This window comes from Symphalangus syndactylus, chromosome 13 (genome assembly GCF_028878055.3).
Source record: "Symphalangus syndactylus isolate Jambi chromosome 13, NHGRI_mSymSyn1-v2.1_pri, whole genome shotgun sequence".
In the NCBI taxonomy this organism is placed as follows: domain Eukaryota; kingdom Metazoa; phylum Chordata; class Mammalia; order Primates; family Hylobatidae; genus Symphalangus; species Symphalangus syndactylus.
The window spans coordinates 59672662-59698143 of record NC_072435.2 but is presented as its reverse complement, the minus strand read 5'-3'; the positions used below and the strand labels follow the sequence as shown (position 1 = coordinate 59698143).

The window sequence follows — 25482 nt, the reverse complement described above, 5'->3', positions numbered from 1 at the left end:
GTTGCCCAGGCTGGAGTGCAGTGGCGCGATCTCGGCTCATGCAAGCTCTGCCTCCCGGGTTCATGCCATTCTCTTGCCTCAGCGTCCCAAGTAGCTGGGACTACAGGTGCCCGCCACCATGCCCGCCTAATTTTTTTTTTTAGTAGAGACAGGGTTTCACCATGTTAGCCAGGATGGTCTCGATCTCCTGAACTCGTGATCCGCTCGCCTTGGCCTCCCAAAGTGCTGGGATTACAGGTGTGAGCCACTGCGCCCAGCCTGGGTTCTCTTTTAAAATAAAGGCCAGGCATACTGGCTCAAGCCTGTAATCCCAGCACTTTAAGAGGTCGAGGTGGGAGGATACTTCAGGCCAGGGGTTCGAGACCAGCCTGGGCAACACAGTGAGACCTTGTCTCTACACACACCATCCCGACACACACATATTTAGCTGGGTGTGGGAGCTTGAGCCTGTGGTCCCAGCTACTCCACAGGCTGAGGAGAGAAAATCACTTGAGCCCAGGAGGTCAAGGCTACAGTGATCTATGATTGTGCTATTGCACTCCAGCCTGGGCAACAAAAAAGGTGAAACAAAATAATAAAACAACTTTTTTAAAGTAAAATAAAATAACCCCAGGATCCAGTGGTGCTACTCCTCAGACTCTGTCCTGGAGAAATCGTCACATTTCGAGGAGGCCTAGGAGTGGTCTCCGTCTCCATAGCCTCATTAACAGTGATGTGCAATCAGGAAAAACCTAAATGGCCACCTGGAGGGGAATAACTTAAAATTTCGGAGGCCTCTACTTTGTATTCACCAACATACAGGTAGATGAGAGACTTTGCAGAGGAAAAAGATTCCGAACAATATCCACAACATAATTCAATTTATTTTTACTTATTCATTTATTTTTTGAGACGGAGTCTTGCTTTGTCACCCAGGCTGGAGTGCAGTGGTGCAGTCTCAGCTCACTGCAACCTCCGTCTCCCAGGTTCAAGCAATTCTCCTGTCTCAGCTTCCCAAGTAGCTGCTGTTACAGGCGCACGCCATCACGCCCAGCTAATTTTTGTATTTTTAGCAGACACGGGGTTTCACCATGTTGGCCAAGCTGGTCTCGAACTTCTGACCTCAGGTGATCCACCCGCCTCGACCTCCCAGAGTGCTGGGATTACAGGCGTGAGCCACCGGCCTCAAACACATCTTTGATGCCTGGTCAGGTGGTGTGAGTGGATGGAGCTGACTACAGTCTCTGCCCTCAGAAGTGATCACATGCTGAGACATGGACAGCTACAGCAACTGGCTCAGAAGTGGGTACAGCAGATACCAGAAACATGAGCCACACAACCCTAAGACTCTGCTTGAGCTACTATAGGAAAGAGGTGTTCTATTCTCTATGGAGTTTTATAAGCCTGTACTTGCTGGGGTATCTTTTCCCCTAGTAAAGGGACAGTCTGTCCATCAGCAAAGCCAACATGAAGAAAAGCAGAGCCAAAAGATACAAAAAAAATCTTCCTTTTAACATCATCTGTCTATCTGGATCTAGCCATGCTGAAAGCTAATCCTCTCCAATTTTCAGGCACCAAAAAATTCTCTTCCTGACTTAAGCCTGGTTGCTTTTATACTGAAAGAGTCTTGACTGATATGATTATTGAGTTTCTTCTTTTTCTACAGACAGGATCTCACTCTGTTGTTCAGGCTGGAGTGCAGTGGTGCAATCATAGCTCACCATAACGTGGAATTCCTGGGCTCAAGCGATCTTCCTGCCTCAGCCTTCCAGGTAGCTGGGACTATAGGTGTATACCACCAAGCCTGGCTAACTTTTTTCTTTTTGTAGGAACGGGGTCTTGGTATGTGCCAGGCTGGCCTCGAACTCCTGGCCTCAAGTGATCCTCCTGCCTCAGCCTCCCATGTAGTTGGGACTACAGATGTGTGCCACTATGCCCGGCTGATTTCTTTTTAAAAATTTTTTTTGCATAGATGGGCTCTTGCTATGTTGCCCAGGCTGGTCTCGATCTCCTGGCCTCAAGTGACCCTCCCATTTCAGCCTCCCAAAGTGCTAAAATTCCGGGTGTGAGCCACCATGCTAAGCCTAATTACTGTGTTTTATTTTATTTATATTATTATTATTATTTTTGAGACAAAGTCTTGCTCTGTCGCCCAGGCTGGAGTGCAGTGGTGCGATCTCGGCTCGCTGCAACCTCTGCCTCCCAGGTTCAAGCAATTTTCCTGTCTCAGCCTCCCTAGTAGCTGGGACTACAGTTGCATGCCACCACGCCCGGCTAATTTTTGTATTTTTAGTTCAGACAGGGTTTCACCATATTGGTCAGGCTGGTCTCGAACTCCTGACCTCAGGTGATTCACCCACCTTGGCCTCCCAAAGTGCTAGGATTACAGGCATCAGCCACCGTACCCGGTCGACTCCTGAGTTTTAATATGTGCCAGGCCCTGTAAACAAGGTCATGGGCAAAACCCAGCAATGATTCCCTACACTGACATAGTTCAAAATAGGGCCCCTTTTCCAACCTGGATCCAAGCTGTCTTTGGATGGTGTCTTCAGCATCTCTTCTGGCTCACACTCTTCCTCCAGATCATCCTCTGTTTGCTCTCCAGGGCTCAGGGAGCGAATCTCACTAGGTGTGGACACATATGTATCTTGTCTAAAGCCAGGAATGAGGATGGTAAGGAGAGAATACAGGCAAATGGGCTGGTGGTTGGGGACTTGCCTAGGGCCGGGCCCTGTGCTAAGCTCCATGTGAACATATTCTTGGCTGCTGGTCAAGATGGTGCTGGCAAGTCTCTCACTTGATGCCGCCTCCCCACTAGAAACACATCACCACAATAGATGAGATTAACAAAGGCTGGGCTACAAACGAACACAAACTCTCTCAGGGCCACAGCAATGGGATGGAAAGCCAAGCAGACAGCAGGGCTGCAGTCTTGTGCTGGGCCCCCTGTAGGTGGTAGCAATGATGGTGGCTCCTCCCGAGTACGGGAAACTAAAACACCCTTGGCATGAGGTAGGCACTGAAGCCAAGGCCCTGGTTCACAGCTTGGAGGTGGAGTGGGAGCCTCAAAACCAAGATGATATCTCTAATACCACCTCAGGACCTCAGGACCAGTGGCCCATGTCAAGGCCTGGTCTCCACAGTGCCCTGGGAGCCACATGGAGCCAATGGCAAAAACAGACACACCCAGCAGCAGGAGAGAAGAAAAACCAAAAAACCTCCCACTCAAAATGAGCAACACCCAAACCAAAACCTCAAATCAAAAACTAGAACATGAGTTCCCTGCAAATAAAACTGGCTTTGCTACATAAAGACTTGAAAGAAATATATTTAGAAGATTCAAAGAAGTAAGTGAAGCTACAGCTTTCCTGTGGGAGTAACAGGACACGCGGCCCCACTACAGCCCTCCCCTCATATCCCCTCCCTACCCAACCCTCCCCTTGGCTGGCCAGTCAGGGACTGCTCTGTTCCCACAGCCGCTTGGGGAATCCCCCATCACAGTGCTGAGAGGCTCGCCAAACACTTCGCTTTTCCACTTCAATACCCTTCTCATGGCCGGGTGCAGTGGCTCACACCTGTGATCCCAGCACTTTGTGAGGCCAAGGTGGGAGAATCACTTGGGCCCAGGAGTTCAAGACAAGCCTGGGCAACACAGCAAGACTCTGTCTCTATTATTTGTGAAAATTAAAAAAAACCACAAAACCTTTTTGTATCTATTACTGTAACTGCATATTCAAAGTCTGTTTCCCCTACCCAGCTGTTGAGTGTGCTAAGGGCAGGGCCCAGGGCTGTCTTGGCCACCACTGTGTCCCCAGCATCACTCCATGGGGCCCCGGCAGGGACTCATCCCTCTGGTGGACAGGTAGGGGCTGCCAGGACCTGGGGTGGCCGCTCCGCTTCTTGTCCTTTGTGTGCTGCTGCTGCTGCTGCTGCTGGTCGATCTCCAGCAAGTGCTGCTTCATGCAGTTGGTGATCTCCGGGCCCAGGTGCCAGATGAACACGCAGCTGTGGAGGCCAAAGAAAGACACACAAGGCAGAGGAAGAGTGAGCATGGGAGCCGCTGCCGTGGCTGACCCTGAAGCCACCCACACCACAGCCTGGACCCCATTCTCCAGATGCTCCTGGAACACACCCCTATCTGCTTAGTGCAGGGGTGCTAGACTCGCCACATCCACACCCTGGGCCCAGGTCTGGGACATCCCAGCAAACCAGAGCCTGCTCTGGAGGCCTCAAGACCTGAGGAAGGGGGCTGTGAGGAAGAAGTGGGGTAAATCAAAGGGAGTGACAAAAGGGACTTCCTTGAGCACCACCCATGTGCTAAAGAATGTATGTATATCATCTCATTCATTTCTCACCATACAATTTTCTTTTTTTTGAAAGAATCTTGCTCTGTCACCCAGGCTAGGGTGCAGTGGCGTGATCTCAGCTCACTGCAACTTCTGCCTCCCAGGTTCAAGTCATTCTCATGTCTCAGCCCCCCGAGTAGCTGGGACTACAGTCGCCTGCCACCACACACAGCTAATTTTTGTATTTTTAGTAGAGACGCAGTTTCTCCATGTTGATCAGGCTGGTCTTGAACTCCTGACCTCAGGTGATCCACCCACCTAGGCCTCCCAAAGTGCTGGGATTACAGGCGTGAGCCACTGCGCCTGGCCTCATCACATCATTTTTAAGGTAAACAGTGTTGTCTTTTACAGGGGAGCAAACTGAGGCTCAGGGGAAATAACCTGCTCAAAGTGACAAGAAAATAAATGGCAGAGCTGGGATTTGTTTTTTTAGTGGTTTTTTTTTTTTTTTTTTTTTTTTTTGAGATGGAGTCTCGCTCTGTCACCCAGGCTGGAGTGCACTGGCGTGATCTGTGCTCCCTGCAACCTCTACCTACCAGGTTCAAGCCATCTTCCCCTTCCTGAGTAGCTGGGACTACAGGTGTACACGACCACACCCAGCTAATTTTTTGTAGACATGGGGTTTTGCTATGTTGCCCAGGCTGGTCTCGAACTCCTAAGCTCAAGTGATCCACCCGCCTTAGCCTCCCAAAGTGTTGGGGTTACAGGCGTGAGCCATATGACCAGCTTAGAGCTGGGATTTGAACTCAGGGCTGGGTGTGACACCAAGACTCCCACAATCCAAACTGGGCAGCTTAGAAATGCTCTCTACATAGGCAGGCTGAGTGCAGTGCTCATGGTATCTGAGCCGCAACTCTTCCAACGGTCCATGTCTCACCTGTCTCCGGATACTGTGATCAAGTGATGACAGTCATAGGTGAACTTCATGCTGGTAATAATTTCTGCAAACAAAGCAGAGGCTGCACTTGCCTTTGGAGTCAGAGGCTGTGGGCAGGTGGGGAGGCGTCCCAAGCAGAGAGGCACACCCACCTGAATGGCCAAACATCTTGGCAATGCACTCTCCCGAGTAAAAGTCAATCACTGAGATGCTTTTGTCAGAGCAGCTGGTGGCCAGGAAGGTGCCTGAGGGGTCCACATGGACCTGCCAGGAAAGGGACCCACATGTCACTCCAGCTGCCTGCTTCTTCCTTATGATGAGGCCTGGGCCCCTCCCCCATGCTGGATGCACAGCACATGGGACTCTGGCAGGGCAGGAGCTCCCGCTCCCATTCGACAGGTGAAGAAATTAACAACCACTGCAGCAATAATAACAGTAGCCAGGCCCTGTGCTAAGCACTGAACATGTGCAAACTGAACTCCTCCAGAGAACAAGTCTATGAGACAAGCTGTCTAAGTGCATTTCAAGAGATGATGCTTGCCCAAGGTCACACAGCCTGAGGCAGAGCCTGAACTCATAACTGTCCCAGACCAGAGGCTCTGAGAAGGTCCCCCCTTGTCCTGAGTGACCCATGGCTGGTGTGGGCAAGCCAGGAGGGGAGTCCATGCCTCTGATTCTTCCCACCATACCCTGCTGCCACTCAAAATGGAACCCACTTAGATGCCCCACTTGGGGAAGGGCTCTGTAAATAAAGGAAACACAGCTGGGGTCACCCTCCCCACCCTCCCACCCTCTCACAAGCATCCTTGTTTAACCAGGCCTGAGAAGGTGCTGGGCAGTGTGGTCCACTGAGGAAGGACCAAGGGCACAGGTCTCAGGTGTAGGCCATCACAACAGGTGGCCCATCAGGGCAGCAGACAGACAGGGGTCTCCAACTCCTCACCTTCAGCAAGGACCCTTCGTCACCCTGGGAGCCCTTGTAGCACTTCTTCTGCTTCCCGTTCACAGTGTTGTAGACTCTGGGGAAGTAGGGGCATGTTGCAGCCAACAGGGCCCCGCCTACCCCACCACCTCATCCTCTGGCTCTTGCGGTCCTCCCCTCCCCTGGAAGCCCCCTGCTACCTCTTGTCCCCATCTGATGCCTAGACCAAAACTGAAACCCCATCTCAAGCTGAGGTTGTGTCCTGGGGTATCCACTGAGTTAATGTTTATCTCCCCCACACACTGCATGCTCAGTGCTTGGTACCGCATAAGAACTGGGAAAGGGTGCAGAGCCTCTTTGCACTGCTTTGCCCTCTGCACACTCACTCTCTGCCTCCCCCTGGCTCGCTCCTCCACATTCCCCCTAGGCTAAGGTGTCTCTTCCTCCAGGAAGTCCTGCTTGATCCCCAGGTGGGGTCAGGTGTCTCCGCAGGGCCCCTGGTCTCCCCCATCTCTGACCACTCTGTCACTGTCTGGCTGTGAGGTGGCCGTGTCCATTCTACTGGACTGTGAGCTCCATGAAGGAGGGCCTGGGGCTATCCTGGCCACTGCCATGATCCCAGCACCATCCAGCCCAGTTAGGTGCTCAGGGAATACGGGTGAATGAGGGAGTTTATGTGCCACATCAGCACCTTAGTCATCCCACACCGGCTCTAGGGAGAGCCAGAAGGAAGCCCTCTGCTGACCTGGAGGCCAGGCTTGGGAGAGCCCAGCTTCTAAGAAATACTTGCTGGTGGCGGGGTGTGGTGGCTCACGCCTGTAATCCCAGCACTTTGGGAGGCTGAGGTGAGCGACTCACCTGAGGTCAGGAGTTCGAGACCAGCCTGGCCAACATGGCAAAACCTCGTCTCTACTAAAAATACAAAAAATTAGCTAGGCGTGGTGGCAGGCGCCTGTAATTCCAGATACTTGGGAGGTTGAGGCAGGAGAATCACTTGAACCCAGGAGGCGGAGGTTGCAGAGAGCCAAAATGGTGCCACTGCACTCTAGCATGGGCAACAGAGCGAGACTCTGCCTCAAAAAAACAAAAAGAAAAACAAAAAAAAACCCAAGAAGGAACACCTGCTGGGTCCCTTGATTCCTTCCCAGCTTCTTGGGGACCAGAAGAACAGAGGGAGGAAAGCAGACAGCCTAGGATAAGGCAGAGCAGGCCAGCTAAGAGTCCAGGGCCACCCCTTACCTCACATTGCGGTCCTGGCAGGCCACGGCCACGTACTTCTGGGTGATGTCAATGTCCATGTCATACAAGGTGGTTTTCTCTGCTACGTGGTGGGTACGGACAAAGTGTAGTCCATCTGAACCCTGGCAGGGCCGGCAGGACCTTCAGAGAATGCCCCGACAACCCCCCACCCCAGCCCCCAAGGAGGCCATGCCACCCTACCTGCTGGGCACTGCGAAAGTAGATGCTCTTGTCGGCCCCACAGCTGATCATCTGGATGTCTCTGTTGCCTGGGGGAGGAGGACGCTGTGTGTTAGGCAGGGCTGGGCCACATGGGCAGGGGATCCTAGCTGGGGAACTCCACTGCAAGAGCCATCAATCAACTGTGCTGGGATCAAGGAAGGCTCCCTAAAGGTGGTGAGATAGGTGCTGGGTCTGGGTGGGACTTTGTAAGATATGAGCTGTGTGTGTGAGGGGGCACAGGTGGAGCTGTGGGCAAGGCAGGCTCTGCAGAGCAAGGGCATATAGAGAAACAAAGGCTGGGGACAAAGAAGGGACACCCTCTCCAGTCTGGGATTGAGATAGGTGACTTGAGTAGCAGAGTAGAGGCAGGACTGTAGCAGGGACCAGCGGAGACAGGCTGGGAGGCTCGTGCCATCAAGATCAATTGCAAGATCCACACGCGCCTTGGGCCAGGCCCCATGCATGTAGCGGGTCTTCCTGAACGCTCACCACCCATCCCACTGGACAAGCGTGAACACAGAGGTTCACAGAGTCCTTGTCCCAAGGCACACAGAGAGGACGGGGCAGGACTGAACCCAGACATTCTCTGGTGCCAAGGTCAAAGCTGTTAAACACTGCTCTGAACCTGGGCCTCCCCTCTGAGCCTCAGCTTCTGGTCCGTACAGTGGGCATGGTGACAGTCCCTTCCCTGGAGAGTGGTGTGAAGCCCTTGGAACAGGGACTGCCACATGGTAAGCACTAGAAACATTCTTGCTTTTATTATTCTCATTTCTTTTTTTTTTTTTGAGACAGAGTTTCACTCTTGTTGCCCAGACTGGAGTGCCCAGACGGGGGCGTGAGATGCCCCCGGCGTCTCGTTTCTTTACAGAATAACAGTTTGGTGAGGATGAAACGACAGAACAAATATAAATCTCTCAGAGTCTCGGCACATCACATGTGCTCCTTCATGACAGGACATTTGAGAGGGTCCAGGCCTGACATACAAGTATTAGATGTTGCTCAAGGAGTCATTGGCTCACAGAAGGGAGTGAGCCCCATATAAGGGAGGAAGCGTAACCCGGGAGGGACCCAGAGAAGGCCTGTAAGCCTCTGGTAATGTTCTGCTTCTTAACCTGCACGTGGTGAATCCAAGTATCGTATTTAACAATATTATGACCATAAGCAATTAGAACAGTCTCTGCTATCAACAATGTCCTAGTTCAAAGCTCGCTCCTAAGAACTGTGAAGTGGATACTCACTTTGGCCACCACGCCTGGCCTATTTTTTATTTTTTTATTTTTATTTTTATTTTTTTGAGATGGAGTTTTGTTCTTGTTACCCAGACTGGAGTGTAGTGGCACAATTTTGGCTCATTGCAACCTCGGCCTCCCGGGTTCAAGCTATTCTCCTGCCTCAGCCTCCCAAGTAGCTGGGATTACAGGTGTGCACCACCATGCCCAGTTACTTTTTTTGAATTTTTAGTAGAGACAGGGTTTCACTATGTTGGCCGGGCTGGTCTCAAACTCCTGGCCTCAGGTGATCCGCCTGCCTCAGCCTCCCAAACTGCTGGGATGAAAAGCGTGAGCCACCACGCCTGGCCTATATTCTTTTTTTTTTTTTTTTGAGACAAAGTCTCGCATTGTCACCCAAACTGGAGTGCAGTCACTGGTGCAATCTTGGCTCGCTGCAACCACCGCCTCCCGGGTTCACGCAATTCTCCTGCCTCAGCCTCCCGAGTACCTGGGATTACAGGCACACACCACCATGCCTGGCTAATTTTTTTGTATTTTTAGTAGAGATGGGGTTTCACTATGTTGGCCAGACTGGTCTCGAACTCCTGACCTCATGATCTACCTGCCTTGGCCTCCCAAAGTGCTGAGATTACAGGCGTGAGCCATGGCACCTGGCCATTCTTCTTTTTTTTTTTTTTTTTGAGATGGGGTCTCACTCTGTTGCCTAGGCTGGAGTGCAGTTGTACGATCTTGGCTCACTGCAGCCTCCACCTCCCAGGTTCAAGCAATTCTCCCACCTCCGCCTCCTGAGTAGCTGGGATTACAGAAACACCACCACGCCCAGCAAATTTTTGTATTTTTAGTAGAGACGGGGTTTCACCATGTTATCTAGGCTGGTCCTGAACTCCTGACCTCAGGTGATCCACCCTCCTCGACCTCCCAAAGTGTTGGGATTACAGGCGTGAGCCATTACACCCGGCCCCAGTCATTATTCTTTATACTGTACACAGACACTGTATTCACTTGTTTGGATATATATTTTACAGGAGAGTTGAAAGAATGAATCCTTTTTTAGCAGGGTACCTAGTAAGGCGCAGGGAGCGGGAAGAAAGGGGCTTACCAGCAAACTTGATGGCAGTGATGGAGGAGGAGTGGTCATCCAGTGTCTGTTCCAGGTTGTAGTTCTTCTCCACGTTCAGCACATGGATCAGCCGGTCCCGACTGGCTGAGGCCAGCAAGGTCAGCCCTGTGAGAGGAGAGAATAAGACTGGTTCCTGAAGGCTGCGTGGGTGCCCTGGCCTCCGAGAAGGGCAGTGTGACCAAGCTGCCCAGTCCTCGGAGAAGGGGTCTCTGGTTCTTCAACTGTAGCCAACTTGGCCTAAGCCTGGCGAGGGCCACTCCCTCAGCTCTGTGTGGTCTTTCCCAGAGCCCCCACACCCTGGCATTTCACCTCCTCACCACCAGCTCAGGGAGGATGAGTCTCAATGGGTGCATGGACACTCCTCTAGGGACATCCACAGCAGACGCCCCAGCAGAGCCCAGCGTTCTTGCCTGCTGGGTCCGACTTCTTGGCGTGCTGGGTAAAGCCCTGGGAACTTCTCAGCCTCTTCCAAAACCAATGTCCTCTCACCCTCTGAGGTCTGGCTACCTGAGCCTTGTTCAGGTCCTATTGACTGCCTGTGGCCAGACTCCCATCTGCCACCAGCCTTCCCTACTCTGGTCATTTGCTATGTCTGAGGCCTAACAACATGACCTGAGGCAGAGGGGAGACCAGGAGAGGCGAACCGAGTGAAGAGATGTTTAAAGACAAGTTGGTGGGGCACACAAGTGCAACTTGTTTAAAGACAAGTTAGTGGCATGGGGGATGGGAGGACGAAAGAAGAGCATGGGGAAAATCACATCAGGATATAACTCCACCAACTCCATAACTCCACCAACTCCATAACTCCCAAAGTGCTGGGATTACAGGCATGCGCCACCGTGCCCAGCCTAGAAAAAATCTTGAGGAACCAGGCGCGGTGATTCACGCTTGTAATCCCAGCATTTTGGGAGGCCAAGGCGGGTGGATTACCTGAGGTCAGGAGTTTGAGACCAGCATTGTGCAATACCTTCTATGCTAAAAATAAACAAGAAAAAGGACACAAAATGCCACCATATATCATCCATATATCATCTGGGTGACAGAGCAAGACTCTGTCTTGAAACAAACGAAATCTTCACTTGGAAATCTTCTCCTATCTCATGATCTCATCTGATGGCCCAGAAGGAATTTTCTGTTGTTTTAATGAAGAGGACCATGAGGTCTGGAGACCCTACTATGGTCCTAGCCTTCAGCCTAGGCTAACATGGTGAAACCCTGTCTCTACTAAAAATACAAAAACTAGCCGGATGTGGTGGGGGCATGCCTGTAATCCCAGCTACTCTCAAGAGGCTGAGGCAGGGGAATCTCTTGAATGCAGGAGAATCGCTAGAACCCGGGAGGCGGAAGTTGCAGTGAGCTGAGATCGCATCATTGCCCTCCAGCCTGGGTGACAGTGAGACTCTTGTCACAAAAAAAAAAAAAATGGCCGGGTGTGGTGGCTCATGCCCTAATCCCAGCACTTTGGGAGGCCAAGGCGGGCGGATCACCCGAGGTCAGGAGTTTGAGACCAGCCTGGCCAACATGGTGAAACCCCATCTCTACTAAAAATACAAAAATTGGGCCGGGCGCGGTGGCTCACGCTTGTAATCCCAGCACTTTGGGAGGCCGAGGCGGGCGGATCACGAGGTCAGGAGATCGAGACCACGGTGAAACCCCGTCTCTACTAAAAAAAATACAAAAAATTAGCCGGGCGTGGTAGCGGACGCCTGTAGTCCCAGCTACTCGGAGAGGCTGAGGCAGGCGAATGGTGTGAACCCGGGAGGCGGAGCTTGCAGTGAGCCGAGATTGTGCCACTGCACTCCAGCCTGGGCGACAGAGCAAGACTCCGTCTCAAAAAAAAAAAAAAAAAAAAATTGGCCAGGCATGGCGGCAGGCACCTGTAATCCCAACTACTTGGGAGACTGAGGCACGAGAATCACTTTGAACTCGGGAGGTGGAGGTTGCAGTCAGCAGAGATGGCGCCACTCCCCTCTAGCCTGGGTGACAGCGAGACTCCAACTCAAAAAAAAAAAAAAAAAAAAGATCATGAGGAATTTGGGTGGTCCCGAACTCCTGACCTCAGGTGATCCACCCTCCTCGACCTCCCAAAGTGTTGGGATTACAGGTGTGAGCCATTACACCCGGCCCCAGTCATTATTCTTTATACTGTACACAGATACTGTATTCACTTGTTTGGATAATGAACAGCCTATGGGGTGTTCATTACAATATTCTCTCAATATTTCTATACGCTTCAAACTTTTTGAAAATAATGCCTAACAATCAACCTATCTTCTCCAGCAGAAGAGCTCATCACAATTCACTCATTCATACATCCACCCCTTTGGCTTGGGTGCTGGCACCAGCAGCGGGCAAGTCAAGCTGAGTCCTGCCTGCAGGTGTCTTGCTTTCTGGAGTCCCAGCCACTCTGGTCTCAGGGTCCAGCTACAGGGGCCCTTACCAAACACAAGACTCCCAGCTATCATCCACAGTCCCACCAGACACCAACTACCCCTTTCTGTGGCCCTGCCAGGGGGGCTGCCTCCTTGCCTGACCCCCATTCCACCCCTGCTGTGGGCTCACCCGTCTCTGGCTTGGAGTACTCCAGGCACAGCACCTCAGCATCATGGGCCTCCACCTTGACCAGCTCGTCCATGAAGTGCAGCTCGTGGATCCTGGGAGACACACACCACCCATTGAAGCCCCACACCCCAGCCCCATGTGCTCTAACACTTCTAGAACAGGTCAGAATGGCCAACCCGGCAACAATGAGAACCCCTTATCATGGCCAAATACTCTAGAGATGCACAACCACTTTTCTTATTTAGAAACCTGCCATTGTAAAGAGAGCCGTGTTGAGCCAGGGAGCACCTCAGCAGGCAGCAGCCCCTTGTGGTGCATGGGCCAGAACATAGCCCCAGGGATCTAGGACAGTCCTCTAGGGGGGCAGGTGTTTACGCAGGGCTGCATCAGAGGTGGTCCCTGGCGTAGGACAGGGGCCAGAGGTCATAGTCCAGGATAGGAGCTATGGATGAGAACATTTGATTCCAGTCTCTCATTGTTAAAAGAGTCTCAGTCTAGACCTTCCTCATTCTCCCCAAATGAAATCAGTCATCAAGTCATCCCAGCTTCTCCATTCTACCTGTGTGATCTTACTCCAGACACCTTGTGCCAATAACATCACTTACATCAAAGGGTCAGTGAGAGGATTAAATCAGTCAACACAGTGCTCAGGCCAGCACCCAGCAAGGGAGAAGAGCACTATCCCCATGTTAGCTCTTGGTACCGTTTTGCCACTCCAGACAGTGCCATGTCAATGTGAGCAGCTCACTGACACACTGAGCTGGTCTCATACAGTGACTGATATCAAAACAGGTGCCAATATTTAAAAATTATAGAATTTCACAGAACAAAAAATCAGCACTTTCTGCTCTTCTTGACAACAGGAAGGTGTGAAAACTTGTAGCCTACTCTCCTGGGGCTGCCTGGTGGCTGCTGCCCCTTTATGTCCCCTCCAGTTTCCCCCAACTCTCTTCCATTCCCCAGTGGCTCCAATACCCAGGTGGTCACAGCTGTCATTTGTCATCTTAAACCTGGTCCCAGCGACAGGGCCTATGTCCCACTAACACCTACTGGGTTGGTAACATCTTGTCAAACCTCAACAGGGCACATAAGCAGCCTGAACTCTCAGCTATCCCACCCTCATAGTCCCTCTCCCAGGGCCACCAGGACCCTTCCCCAGCTGGCATCTTCACTGACAGTTCAGCACTGGTACCATGTCGCTGGTGAAAGGGTCACTCTGCCCTAGAGTCATGTGAGCTTGCCTGTACACTCTATAGGCAAAATCTGCACACCCCAGCTGCTGAGGTCCTGGTAGTTACCCTGCTCTCAGCCCTTCTGAAAGCCTCTTATGAGCTTAAGTTCCCAATGGGGGCTGTTTATGGGATTACTATTCACAGCCCCTCATTCCCAATGGGCAGCAGGAGGTGCCAAGGCCAGGGCTCCTGCCCACTGCTCTGAGAACCTGAGCTGGAGCTGGGAGGTGTACACTGGACACTGCCAGGGCCCACTTGCCTCAGATTTCCACTTCGGTCGCCTGAAGCCAAATGCTGGCCGTCAGGACTGACCTGCATGACCCGCACCCCGGCTTTCACGTCCATGGGCGTCCCGTTCTCGCTCCCCCGGTCTGGGAAGTGTGACATGTCCTGCAGGTGCCGGATGTCATTCTCCACATACACGACCTTCAGCAGGGTCTGCAGGAAGGACAGGGCTGAGGTCAGCACGAGCAGCTCAGAAGCACCTCTGAAATCGTGTCCCTCCATAGCCAGTCTCTTCTTCGTTAGTAATACAACTCTAATTTTGAGCTGGGAGTTTCACCAATCAGAACAATTATTTCCTTGCCTCCCCGGCAGCTAGATAAGAATATGTGAATAAATTCTGAACAATTAAATATAAAGCAAGCACGTATTCCTCTGCTGTCTTTTCTCCATCCTGCAGCCTGGAACTCAGATATGATAGCAGGAGCCCCCATAGCCACACTGGGTCATGAGGACATAGCCTACTCCCTCAAATGACAGAGTAGAGAGCTGGAAGGCCCTTGGATCCCTAAGGGCTTCCTGCAGAACGGTCTGAACTGGTTACCTCCAGACTACTTTTATGAGTCAGAAACCTAACTTTTACCTCGTGTTTTGAGTTTTTCTATTGCATGCAGCCAAAAACAGCATGTATGTCACAGGTACAGAGGAGACGATGGTAGCACTGGGTGAGGAATGAGGGGAGTAATAAAGGTGTACCTGCGGGGCACCTGCTATAGCCTCCTGCATGGAGGGTCTTCTTGGTTCCAATCACACTGGCCTCTTTCAGGTTTTCCAACTCACCCAGCTGTTTCCCACCCCAGGGTCTTCATACAGGCTATTCCCTAAGTATAGACCCTCTCCCCTTCCCTCTTTACTCTTCCCAATCTCAACTTAGCTGTCCCTTCCGCAGGAAGCTGCACCGGATGTCCCAGATAAGTTCACATGCTGGTGCTCTATGTCCTACTAGCACCCTGCACATTTTCCTTCACGGTGCTTGTCGCACTTGTGATTGTGCATTAACATGGATGGTTGTCAGTTCACTGTCTGCCCTCACTAGATTCTGTGTGCCACAGGACAGAAGAGTCTTAGTCACTGTTGTGTCCCTAGCATGTAGCAAAGCACCTGGCATGGACCTTAGTAAGTGTCCGCAGAATAAATGAATGCATGACTCAGGTCTCAGCTCCCCAGAAATGCCCTCTCACTGGCCTCGCAATACTAACCAGAATTTCTTCAGCAAACTTTTCTTCCCAGCCTCCCATCATGGCTCTTGCCAGCATTCTGCCCACACCCCCCTGAGGCCTCACTGTGTGGCAGCTGAATGGCCTGGCTCATCAGGTGCTCTCCCAGGGAATTCCATCTCAAGACTTAGGAAGCAATTTCACCTCTGCTGGGTGTGTTGGGCTGCTGGGAGTGGCCATGTCCACACATCTGCAGAGCAGGAGCCAACTGGCAAAGAATCAGAGAGGACAGACCGTGCCACCTCAGAGAGGGAGCAGGAGAAAGAGAAACAAGAGGCAGCGATGCAGAGGGACCTGCCTTGGTTGCCGGCTCTTGCCCTCATGGAACCTAACATCTAGGGTCCATCAGACTCCCTCCTGCCCCTGCATTCAAGCTTACAGTAGGTCTTTGTTCCTCCTGAAAGATGGTTCACAAAGGAAGCCACTCACATTGCTGAAGATGTTTTTCTGCCAGTGAGAATCAGGGCTACTGTCCAAGTTCCAGAAGCGAATGGTGTTGTCTGAAGAACAAGTCAGAAAGGATCCTGATGGCAAACAAGCTCTCTGGTCTTCAAACTCAGGATACACCTACAGTTCCCAGAGGGCAAGGCAAAGGATGACTCAATGACAGCACTATGACTTACTGTTGCATTTTCATGGAAAAAAAAAAGTAAGTTAAAGATAAACAGGTATCGTGCAATACCTTCTATGCTAAAAATAAACAGGAAAAAAAAAAGGACACAAAATGCTTTCATACATCGTCCATGTCCCACCTTCAGCCTAGGCCTTAACACGTACCCTCAAATAAACTTTCAAGGGAAATGTGGAACTCAGTCAAACATCACTAAGCACAAAAGAAAACAATGTACCATCAGCAAGAAGCAGCAGAAGCAACAGAGTCTAGCAAGACTTTAAATACTGGAATTATTAAATCAGGGGAGATGGCGCATGCCTGTAGTCCCAGCTACTTGGGAGGCCGAGGCAGGAGGATTGCTTGAGACCAGCAGTTCAAGTCCAGTCTGGCCAACATATGAGACTGTGTCTCAAAACAAACAGACAGACAAACCAAAAACAAAATAAAAAAACCCAAATTGGAATTATCAGACAGAATATAAAATAACTACGTTCAATATGTTTGAAGAACTGAAAGATAATTTTGACAAGATTAAAAGTGTGCAGCCAACCAGAAATTATAAAGATTAACCAAGCAGGGCTGAAAAAGAGCAAAACAGAACAGCTTCTAGAAATGAATAATAAAAACATATTGGCTGGGCACGGTGGCTCACACCTGTAATCCCAGCACTTTGGGAGGCTGAGGCAGGCGGATCACCTGAGGTCAGGAGTTTGAGACCAGTCTCAATATGGAGAAACCCCGTCTCTACTAAAAATACACAATTAGCTGGGCGTGGTGGTGCACGCCTGTAATCCCAGCTACTTGGGAGGCTGAGGCAGCAGAATTGCTTGAACCTGGGAGGCGGAGGTTGCAGTGAGCTGAGATCGTGCCATTGCACTCCAGTCTGGGTAACAAGAGCGAAACTCCATCTCAAAAAAATAAAAAAATAAAAAATAAAAAATAGGCCAGGCATGGTGGCTCATGCCTGTAATCCCAGCACTTTGGGAGGCCGAGGCGGGAGGATCATGAGGTCAGGAGATCGAGACCATCTTGACTAACACGGTGAAACCCCGCCTCCACTAAAAAAAAATAAAATAAAATAAAAAATTACCCGGGCGTGGTGGCAGGCACCTTTAGTCCCAGCTACTCAGGAGGCTGAGGCAGGAGAATGGCGTGAACCTGGGAGGCAGAGCTTGCAGTGAGCCGAGATCGCGCCACTGCACTCCAGCCTGGGCGGCAGAGCAAGACTCCGTCTCAAAAAATAATAATAATAAAATAAAAACATATTAAAAACCAAAGATTAGATATAATTGAGGAGAAAATTAAGTTAACTCAAAGACAGAACTAAAGATATTTAGAATGCAGCTGAGAAGGATAAAGAGCCACCATATAAAGAGATTTCAAAATATGGAAGATTGAGAACTGGGAAGATGATAGTAGCGGCATTAATTTTTTTAATCTCCCAAAATCCTGACATAAGAGAAACATCAACCAGATAGCAAAACCCAAACCTATAGACAACATTTATAGCAAAACTCAGTGACAAAATACTCCCATAACCCCCAAAATACAAGTGAGTGGGACAAACTACCACCAGTCACAAGACCTACATATCATCAGCATGCAGAGAAGTAATGAGAAGTAATGAGGCATCTGACAGACCCAGCAACAGGGTGATTCCAAAGTAGCCAACAGGTGTTCATTGGAAAGCACACTGGGCCAAAATGAACAGCAGCTGAAACTGGGAGGGTTTCATCCACCCCAGCAGCAGTTGAGCGCAAGGGGTAAGGCCTAAAAGGACTGGAGAAGATCCTGTGAACTCTCAAAACTGAGCTGCCAGGGCTCTCTTCCAGGACAAAGCTCCATACTGAAGAGAAACTGCTGAGAGTAGAAACAAAACTGATCAATCACAACAGGGACAGAAGAAATAAAGAGGAGATTGAGATGGAAGAAGAGACATAACAGATAAAGAGGACCACAAAAAGGAAGTATCAGAAAGCAGGCTGCCATATTTTAACACAGTATAAAAATAACAGAAGCCTGTAATCCCAGCACTTTGGGAGGCTGAGGCAGGAGGATTGCTTGAGCCCAAGTTTGAAACAAGCCTGGCCAGCATAGTGAGACCCCATCTCTACCAAAAATAAAAAATTAGCCGGGCATGGTAGTGCATGCCTGTGGTCCCAGCTACTCAGGAGGCGGAGGCAGGACTGCTTGTGCCTACGAGGTTGAGGCTTCAGTGAGCTGTGATCTTGCCACTGTACTCCAGCCTAGGCAACAGAGTGAGACTCCTCGAAAACAAACAAAACATGCCACTCCACCCCCACAAAAAAAAGAGAAGACAGAGTTCTTCTTGTGAAGTTGGAAAATCTGTCCTGAAGCACACCAACTTCTAAAATTTCAGAAAAACTGGTATCACATAAAAATGAACAACAGGAAAGAACCAAGGTCAAATCCAATAGTTACTCTCAAAAAAGAAAAAAAAAAAAAAAGCACACCAGAAACATTTCACAAAAAAAGATGAAAACTATAACTTCCTTTCTTTTTTTTTTTTTTTTGACAGAGTCTCACCCTGTCACCCAGGCTGGAATGCAATGGCTCGATCTTGGCTCACTGCAACCTCCGCCTCCCGTGTTCAAGCAATTCTCCTGCCTCAGCCGCCCAAGTAGCTGGGATTACAGGCGCCCGCCACCACGCCCAGCTAATTTTTTGTATTTTTAGTAGAGACGGGGTTTTGCCATGTTGGCCAGGCTGGTCTCAAACTCCTGACCTCAGGTGATCCACCTGCCTTGGCCTCCCAAAGTGTTGGGATTACCGGCGTGAGCCACCACACCGGGCCTACTGTTTCAAAAGAAGGTAAAAGATATTTAAAAAATGATCCAAGATATGAAAAACAACCTAGAAAAACTCAGAAACAAAGTGATGCAACTGAAAGAACTAGGTCAGGCGCAGTGGCTCATGCCTGTAATCCCTGCACTTTGGGAGGCCGAGGTGGGCAAATCACTTGAGGTGAGGAGTTCGAGACCAACCCGGCCAACATGGCGAAACCCTGTCTCCACTAAAAAAACAAAAATTAGCCAGGCCTGCTGGTGAGCACCTGTTAATCCCAGCTACTCAGGAGTCTGAGGCAAGAGAATCGCTTGAACCTGGGAGCCCGAGGTTGCAGTGAGCGGAGATCGTGCCACTGCATGCCAGCCTGGGCGACAGAGTGAGACTCCGTTTCAAAAAAAAAAAAAAAAAACAACTTGTACTTACACGTTCATAGCAGTGGTATTTGCAATAGCCATAAGGTAGAAACAACCCAAGTGGCCGTCAACTGATAACAGAGAACAAAATGTGTTCTATCCATACAATGAAATAATATTCCGCCATAAAAAGGAATGAAATACTGACACATTCTACAACATGGATAAATCTTGAAAACCTTATGCTAAGTGAAAGCCAGGCACTAAAGCCCACATATTCTATGATTTCACTTATAAGAAATATTCAGGTCAGGCAAGGTGGCTCACGCCTGTAATCCTAGCACTCTGGGAGGCCGAGGCGGGCAGATCACCTAAGCTCAGGAGTTTGAAACCAGCCTGGGCAACATGGTGAAACCCTCTCTACTAAAATACAAAAAATTCATCAGGCATGGTGGCATGTGCCTGTAATCCCAGCTACTCTAGAGACTGAAGCATGGGAATAGCTTAACTCGGGAGGTGGAGGTTGCAGTGACCCAAGATTGTGCCTCTGCATTCCAGTCTGGGTGATAGAGCAAGACTCCATCAAAAAAAGAAAGTGGAAAAGAAACGAAACAGCCAGGCACGGTGGCTCACACCTGTAATCCCACCACTTTGGGAGGCCGAGGTGGGCGGATCACGAGATCAGGAGATCGAGACCATCCTGGCTAACAGGGTGAAACCTCGTCTCTACTAAAAATACTAAAAATTAGCTGGGTGTGGTGGCGGGTGCCTGTAGTCTCAGCTGCTCGGGAGGATGAGGCAGAAGAATGGCATGAACCTGAGAGGCAGAGCTTGCAGTGAGCCAAGATCGTGCCACTGCACCACTCTAGCCTGGGCGACAGAGTGAGACTCAGTCTCAAAAAAAAAAAAAAGGAAGGAAGAAAAGAAGGAGAGAAAAGAAAAGATTCAGAACAGGCAATTCCATAAAGACAGAAGCAGATTAGTCATTTCCATGGACGGGGGGAGTGGGGAATGGGGAGGACTGCTTAACAGATACAGGATTTTTTGGGGTGGGTGGGTGATGAAAATGTTCTGAAACTAGAGAGTAATGATGGCTGCAAGACACTGTAAGTGTACTAAATGCCACCAAATGGTACAATTTAAAATAGTTGAAATGGTAAATTTCATGTCATGTATATTTTATCATTTTGTGTGTGTATATATATATGTATATATACACATATACACACACACACACGTACATATATGCACACATATATAATTCCCCATTCCAAAATAAACAGGGGTCAAAAGGGAGAGACTATAGTATATAATGGCTACATATTCAGATCCTGTAAATATAGTATAATTATTTTAAAAATTGGAGAGAATAGAGAGAACATATGCATTACAATTGTTTTAACTGTCTTCAGAATTGAAGAGCTGTCCATTCTCAGACTGTTGCATGTATAATGTGGGAAAAAGCAAATGAGTTACTGGGGATATTCTAATTCCACCATCCCCTGTGTCCTTAAGAACTAGGCTTCTGGAAGCATCAACCCAATAGCTATGAGCATCCCTAACACCCAACCTGTGATTCTGAAGTCCCAATTTGCACTAAAAAAATAAACCTGGCCTTTTCTTTCTCTTTTTTCTTTTTTTCTTTTTTTTTTTTGAGATAGAATCTCACTCTGTCACCCAGATTGGAGTGCAGTAGCTTGATCTCGGCTTACTGCAACCTCTGCCTCCCGGGTTCAAGCAATTCTCACGCCTCAGCCTCCTGGGTAGCTGGGAGTACAGGCCCCTGCTACCATGCCCGGCTAATTTTTTGTATTTTAGTGGAGACAAGGTTTCACCATGTTGGCCAGGTTGGTCTCAAACTCCTGGGCTCAGGTAATTCCCCTGCCCCAGCCTTCCAAAGTGCTGGGATTACAGGCATGAGCCACTGCACCCAGCCCAAAAAAATAAACACGGTCTTTTCAAGAAATGGTTGATTCCTGATGTGGGACAGGAAATGTACAAGATGAGACTGGAACATATTGGCATCCCAGGCAGCAAGGTGGCTATCAAGAAATACTAGGTTCATGTCCAAAGGACTCAAGAGCCAATGTGAAGAGGCTCTCACTGGCCAAAGATGGGACGATATGAGCTCCAATAAAGTTAATAATTACAATAGATTAAAACATATCTGATATATTTAAATATATATGAGTTTATAATGATATTAAATAAAACTAGTTACCTTTAGAGGATAGGGAACCAATTCATTATCTTGAAAACTGGTAAATAAAGGGAAAGAATCAAGTATTTCTCCTGCCTTTCCTATATGAAGTATAGCACTGGGTGACCAAATGGCAGATGAGAGCAAATATCTCTTCATGTAAGTAGTCCAACTAATAAAAATAAATTATAGAATTAGAATATCACCATATTGCAACCCTCAATAAATAAATAGGTCCAGGCATTGCACATCAATAGCTGCTAACAGGCCAGGCACAGTGGCTAACGCCTGTAATCCCAGCACTTTGGGAGGCCGAGGCGAGCAGATCACTTGAGGTCAGGAGTTTGAAACCAGCCTGGCCAACATGGTTAAACCCCATCTCTACTAAAAACACAAAAATTAGCCAGGCATGGTGGCGGCTGCCTGTAATCCCAGCTACTCAGGAGGCTGAGGCAGGAGAACTGTTTGAACCCAGGAGGTGGAGGTTGCAGTGAGCTTAGATTGTGCCACTGCACTCCAGATTGGGCAACAGAGCAAGATTCCGTCTTGCAGGGCGGGGGGGAGCTGCTAATAATAATTGATAAACTCTACGTATCTTTTGTGTGATTTTTATGTTTATTTTCAGAAACATGAAGAATATAGATAGAACCTTAGAGTTATAGAAGAGAGAGAATAGGCCGGGCATGGTGGCTCATGCCTGTAACCCCAGCACTTTGGGAGGCTGAGGCGGGCGGATCACCTGAGGTCAGGAGTTTAAGACCAGCCTGACCAACATGGAGAAACCCTGTCTCTACTAAAAATACAAAATTAGCCAGGCATGGTGGTGCATGCCTGTAATCCCAGCTACTCGGGAGGCCGAGGCAGGAGAATCGCTTGAACCTGGGAGGCAGAGGATGCGGTGAGCCGAGATCACACCATTGCACTCCAGCCTGGGCAACAAGAGCGAAACTCCGTCTCAAAAAAAAAAAAAAAAAAAAAAAGAGAAGAGGGTAGCAGTATTGGCTGAGAATTTTCTAGAACTGATGAAAAGATCTATCCACAGATACTGTTGTTGAACAGCTATATACATAAACAATAAGGAGATGCAAAGAAAATCAACTGAAGACACCCATAATAAAATTGATAATGGTGAGGGCGAGAGAGAGCAGAACTACGGGCAGGAAAGTCATCAATGTAGACTGTAGCCTTATCTCTAATATTTCACCTATTATCCCAAAATTTTTTAAAATTTCATATATAAATTTTAAAAGGTATTAAAAAACATTCTTTGAGTGGAAAAAAAGTGCTGTTAACAAAAACATCAGCCCCATGAAGGCAGACAGATTCAACCAGAGTCATAAGGCTAAATGCTGCCTATTCAAAAGGACAAAGTTCTTTCTCACGATCCTGAATCTGGGCACTGAAAACACAATTTCTCTAGGACGAACATTCCCAGTAAGAAATTTTCAGCCCCTCCTGCCGTAGCCCCTGCTGAGTAGCTGCAACTATAGGCACGCCTGGCTAATTTTTATGTATTTTTTGTAAAGCTGGGGTTTCCTCATGTTGCCCAGGCTGATCTCGAACCCCTGGACTCAAGCAATCTTCCCACTTTGATTTCCCAAAGTGCTGGGACTACAGGCATGAGCCACTGTGCCTGGCTAACTTTAGAGAATTTTTTAAAACCCACAAATTCATTCTCAGAAAATAAAAACTTCAAAACTTTTTTTTTTTTCTAGACAGGGTCTCACTCTGTTACCCAGGCTGGAGTGTGGGAGTGTGGTGGCACAATCACAGCTCACTGCAGCCATGACATCCTAGGCTCAAGTGATCTTCCTGCCTCCACCTCTCGAGTAGCTGGGACCACACTTGTGTGCCACCATGCCTGGCTAATTTTTAAAAATTATTTGTAGAGACAGGGTCTTGTGTTGCCCAGGTTGGTCTCAAACTCCTGGGCTCAAGTGATCCTCCCGCCTCAGACTCCCAAAGTGTTGGGATTACAGGCGTAAGCCATCATGTCCCGTCTTCAACTCCTTTTTAAAAAAAGCAGTGAAATACATAAACGACCTCCACAACAAAGCTCTCTGAGGAGTGCATGTTCCTGCTGCACTGTGCTTGTGGTTCTCCCCAGCCGTTGCAGGTCTCACTCCCCGATTTCCTGCAGGTCTCTGCTCATATGTCCTCAGGGAGGCCTTCCCTGACCCCTCTCCTCTCTAGAATACCACCTGGATTCCCCTTCCCCTTCCCCGCCTCGTTTTTCTTCAGAGGGTTACTGCTGCTTGGTGTGTTATTCGCTGATGATGTTTCCAGGTTTCCTTTCCCATCCAAATGTGAGCTCGTTAAGGGCAGGGTTTTTGTGTCTGTGTCCTCAGCACCTAGGACAGGGCCTGATGCATAGGAGGGAGTCAATGAGTATCTTCTGAAGGAATTACTGAATGGGTTCCCAAACTGTGGGGAACTGTGCAGAGGCTGAGCAGGGGCAAGGGGTGGGGGGGCTCACCTCCACGTTCCAAACGTAGGAGCTGTGGAAGAGCTCTGACCAAACCTTGCCCACTCTGTTGATGTCTTTGACATCCCAGATGTAGATGCTGTGGTCCTTATACACGCAGGACAGCCACTGGTGGATGGGGTCGAAGGTCAGTGCCACTGTATCTGGGTAGACTGCTTCCGCCTTCCTGTGGAAGAGGAAGCTAACAAGGCCACATGGGTAATCAATCACCATCAATGTCACTGAGTAGTGACAGCCACCTCTAGTGACAGTGGAGCTGCCTCCCCGGCAATGCCATCCCTTATCGTATTTGTGGCCATCCATCTCACCTGCTCCAATTCTACTTCTCCCTCTTCCCTCTTCCTCTGCTTTGCTTCTCATATAGAGGATACAAACCAGAAATTTTTGCCTGGCCCTGAGAGCAATTGAGTTTTTGATTCCTATGAACATTTACCGCCCATCATTTCACCCAACCCAAGCTCCTGCTCTCTCTCTGAGCATAGAAAGATAATACGCATGTATCTCAGGTCCCACCTCTTCTTGGCCTCACCAATGCATGATCAAAAAGCCTCTGTGTCCTAAGGAGGCTGGGGAGCTGTCCCTTGGCCTGGGGTCTCCCTATGAAGGCTACAGTTTACTGAGCATTTACACTGTGCCAGGCCGAGAGTTTTACCTGCAATAAATTCTCACAACCATGATAAGAGCTAGGTACTGTATTTTACACATAAGAAAACGGAAGCACAGGGAGGTATAGTCACCTTCCCAAGGTCACACAGCACAACAGAAGACAGCAGAGCTGTGAGCCCGGCTACTACAACACAACACTACCTGTGGGTTGCTCGCCCCCTCCTTTCCTTCATGACACCCAGCTCCCCTGTTCAGGCCCTGTCGTGGAAAAGGCACCCAGGAGCTAGTATCCAGAAATCCACAAAGAGGCAGCCCTAGGCACCTGGCACCCCCTGGTTAGGTAGCCCCCGATTCCATAAAACAGACTTGCAACAAAGGAGAAGAAAGCCACAGCCTAGCGCTTCTATCCACTCTTGACACAGCAGCAGAGGGACCTAACATGTAAGGCCTGGTCATTTACCCCAACGCCCGAAACCCCCAGCCAACTGCCCACTGACCTGAGGATAGACTACAGGCGCCCCACACTGGCCTCATCTCCCACCATCCTCCCCAGGCACACTGGGCTCTGGCCACACAGTTCCTTACTATTCCTGCAACATGACAAGCCCAGTGTGCTGTCACCTCAACTGCTGGGACCCAGCTCTCCACACAGTGGCTCCTTCTCACCACACACCCAATCAGCACAGCCCAACCCTGGGCACTCTCCTTCCCGAGTCCCTGCTGTGTTCCCCAAAGCACTGATACCTATCTGAAATTATCTTTTTTGTTTACTTGCTTATCATCGAGCCCCCTTGCTATACTGCACAGAGGCAGAGATTTTGCTGCTTCATTATAGGTGTGTCCTGCTTCCAGCCCAGGGCTGGCATTTAGCAGCCGCTTAGTAGGGGTCAGCCATGTGGATAGAAACACCCCACCACATTCACACCTGCTCTGCACTATTCTTCACCATGCTGACCGCTATCTGAAATGATATTGTTTATTCCTTTGTTTTCTCGCCGTTTCTTCCCCCTACCCAGCCTCACTTCTCACTGTGAGGCTTGCCTCAGAAGGCAAGGACTTTTCTGCTTTGTAACGCCCAGGGCCGAGAGTCATGATGGGTATTTGTGGGATGGACACACAGATAGATGGATCTGGAAGCATGGATGAATGCCAGTGGACAGACTCTGGGTGGGCCCCTCCCATTCCCT

At 49.4% G+C, this 25482-nt stretch overlaps 1 protein-coding gene across 13 annotated transcripts in view; it reads right to left on the bottom strand.

Moving 5' to 3' along the window:
* WDR62 (WD repeat domain 62) overlaps positions 1–25482 on the bottom strand; it is a 50072-nt gene that overhangs the window by 8423 nt on the left and 16167 nt on the right. For 2 of the 13 annotated variants that reach the window (XM_055239642.2, XM_055239644.2), the window contains exons 9-20: positions 23681–23870; positions 15660–15797; positions 13991–14169; positions 12500–12591; positions 9917–10042; positions 7565–7632; positions 7364–7485; positions 6146–6221; positions 5355–5466; positions 5203–5266; positions 3859–3984; positions 2498–2631 (exon numbers count right to left, since the gene is read on the bottom strand). In XM_055239642.2, coding sequence (XP_055095617.1) covers positions 2498–2631; positions 3859–3984; positions 5203–5266; positions 5355–5466; positions 6146–6221; positions 7364–7485; positions 7565–7632; positions 9917–10042; positions 12500–12591; positions 13991–14169; positions 15660–15797; positions 23681–23870 — 1427 coding nt within the window. Of the gene's footprint in view, positions 1–2497; positions 2794–3732; positions 3985–5202; positions 5267–5354; positions 5467–6145; positions 6222–7363; positions 7486–7564; positions 7633–9916; positions 10043–12499; positions 12592–13990; positions 14170–15659; positions 15798–21225; positions 21377–23680; positions 23871–25482 lie in introns of all 13 variants that reach the window. The other 11 variants (XM_063614136.1, XM_055239640.2, XM_063614137.1 and 8 more) reach the window with 11 other exon arrangements.